At 40.7% G+C, this 1339-nt stretch overlaps 1 protein-coding gene across 1 annotated transcript in view; it reads right to left on the reverse strand.

The window, feature by feature from the left end:
• Positions 1 to 1339, reverse strand: part of LOC101856137 — a 19356-nt gene that overhangs the window by 2697 nt on the left and 15320 nt on the right. Inside the window, exon 4 of the mRNA XM_035972947.1 lies at positions 382 to 484. Coding sequence (XP_035828840.1) covers positions 382 to 484 — 103 coding nt within the window. The remainder of the gene's footprint in view (positions 1 to 381; positions 485 to 1339) is intronic.

A 1339-nucleotide genomic window follows, 5' to 3' on the forward strand; every position in this document is an offset into this window, starting at 1 on the left:
TCTCTCTCTCTCTCTCTCTCTCTCTCTCGTTCTTTCTAGAAGGAAGCTACAGTCAATGCCCCACCTCCTCACCCCCACACACAGATAACGTTGTAACCCCTCCTCCCAAAACGCCCCCACCTTCACCCCAAACACACAGGCACTATCAATTTGTCAAATTAGTATTTATAACGAGTTTTCGAACAACGCAAAACAGTTGTAAGAAAAACAAAGAGGGAAGGAAATCAATACAAAAGAAATTTTGTTTAAATGAAGAAACGGATCTTGCGCTCATATGACCTTATGCAGTTGCGAGCGCCGTAAAACCCTCTACTAAAACTAAAAAAACAAAGAAACGGATCAAAATGCAATGTACAGGGGGAGGGGGGGGGTAGAACTAACCTGTGGTTGATGCCGGAAATGTTTGGGCTGACAAGTGTAAAGTTGGAGACTTGGGACATGTCCACAAAGCGGTCCCATCCACAGTTGTCTTGTGCCACAGAACCTGAGTGGGAAGCGCGGGAAAATAGAACCTATAATATAAATGTGAGGCAGCGTGCTGGAATCAGGCGCATGGCAATATTATCAAAGTGAAGAAATTGACATTTTTCCGCTGGTTTGAAAATTTTTATCGAAAATGCTTTTTTTTTTGGCTCTACACCTTCCATGTCCAGTATTTATTTAAATTTCTATGTGGATTGTCCCGAAAAATGTCAATTAAAGGTATAAAAAATGTAAATTTTCAGTGCCAAAGGACTCTCAGGCTATGGAAGTTACCAAACTTTGGAGGCCATTTTCTCGATAATTTTACCTCTAAAACCAAGGGTCCCTGACCTCTTTCAGTCGCAAATATTTTGACTTCTATTCAACGTAGATGGGTATTATTTTTCACCAAAAGAAAGGCAAATGAACAGGCTTTAAGGTGATATCAATAACGCCATATGCCCAAAAATTGACGAGCGCCTGTTTCCACCACGTCGTGACACACTATATGTTCTGCCCGTTTTAACGATCGTATATTAGTCGCTTTTAAGGACAAGCGGGTTAACCCAGATTTCGGGTGGTTCCAGAAATCTTGACCTACACCAAAAGTGGGCATTGCTCTATCTATAGGAGAAGTTTGGTTTCATTGGTGGGTATACTTTTTATTTGTTCGGTTCTCGAGAAAACCCTCTCTGTATCTTAAACAAACTGACCAAGAGGCAAAAACTTTACCCTCGATTTTCTCAAAACAGCATTTTTTCGGGATAGTCCCCTTGTGCTTAAAAGCTACCAATTATGCGGCAATCATTGCGCCACGCGTTTAAACGATCGTATAATTGCGCTGCAATCTTAAAATTGCGTTAATATTTTATATTTT

This window comes from Aplysia californica, unplaced genomic scaffold (assembly GCF_000002075.1).
Source record: "Aplysia californica isolate F4 #8 unplaced genomic scaffold, AplCal3.0 scaffold00920, whole genome shotgun sequence".
NCBI classification, from domain to species: domain Eukaryota; kingdom Metazoa; phylum Mollusca; class Gastropoda; order Aplysiida; family Aplysiidae; genus Aplysia; species Aplysia californica.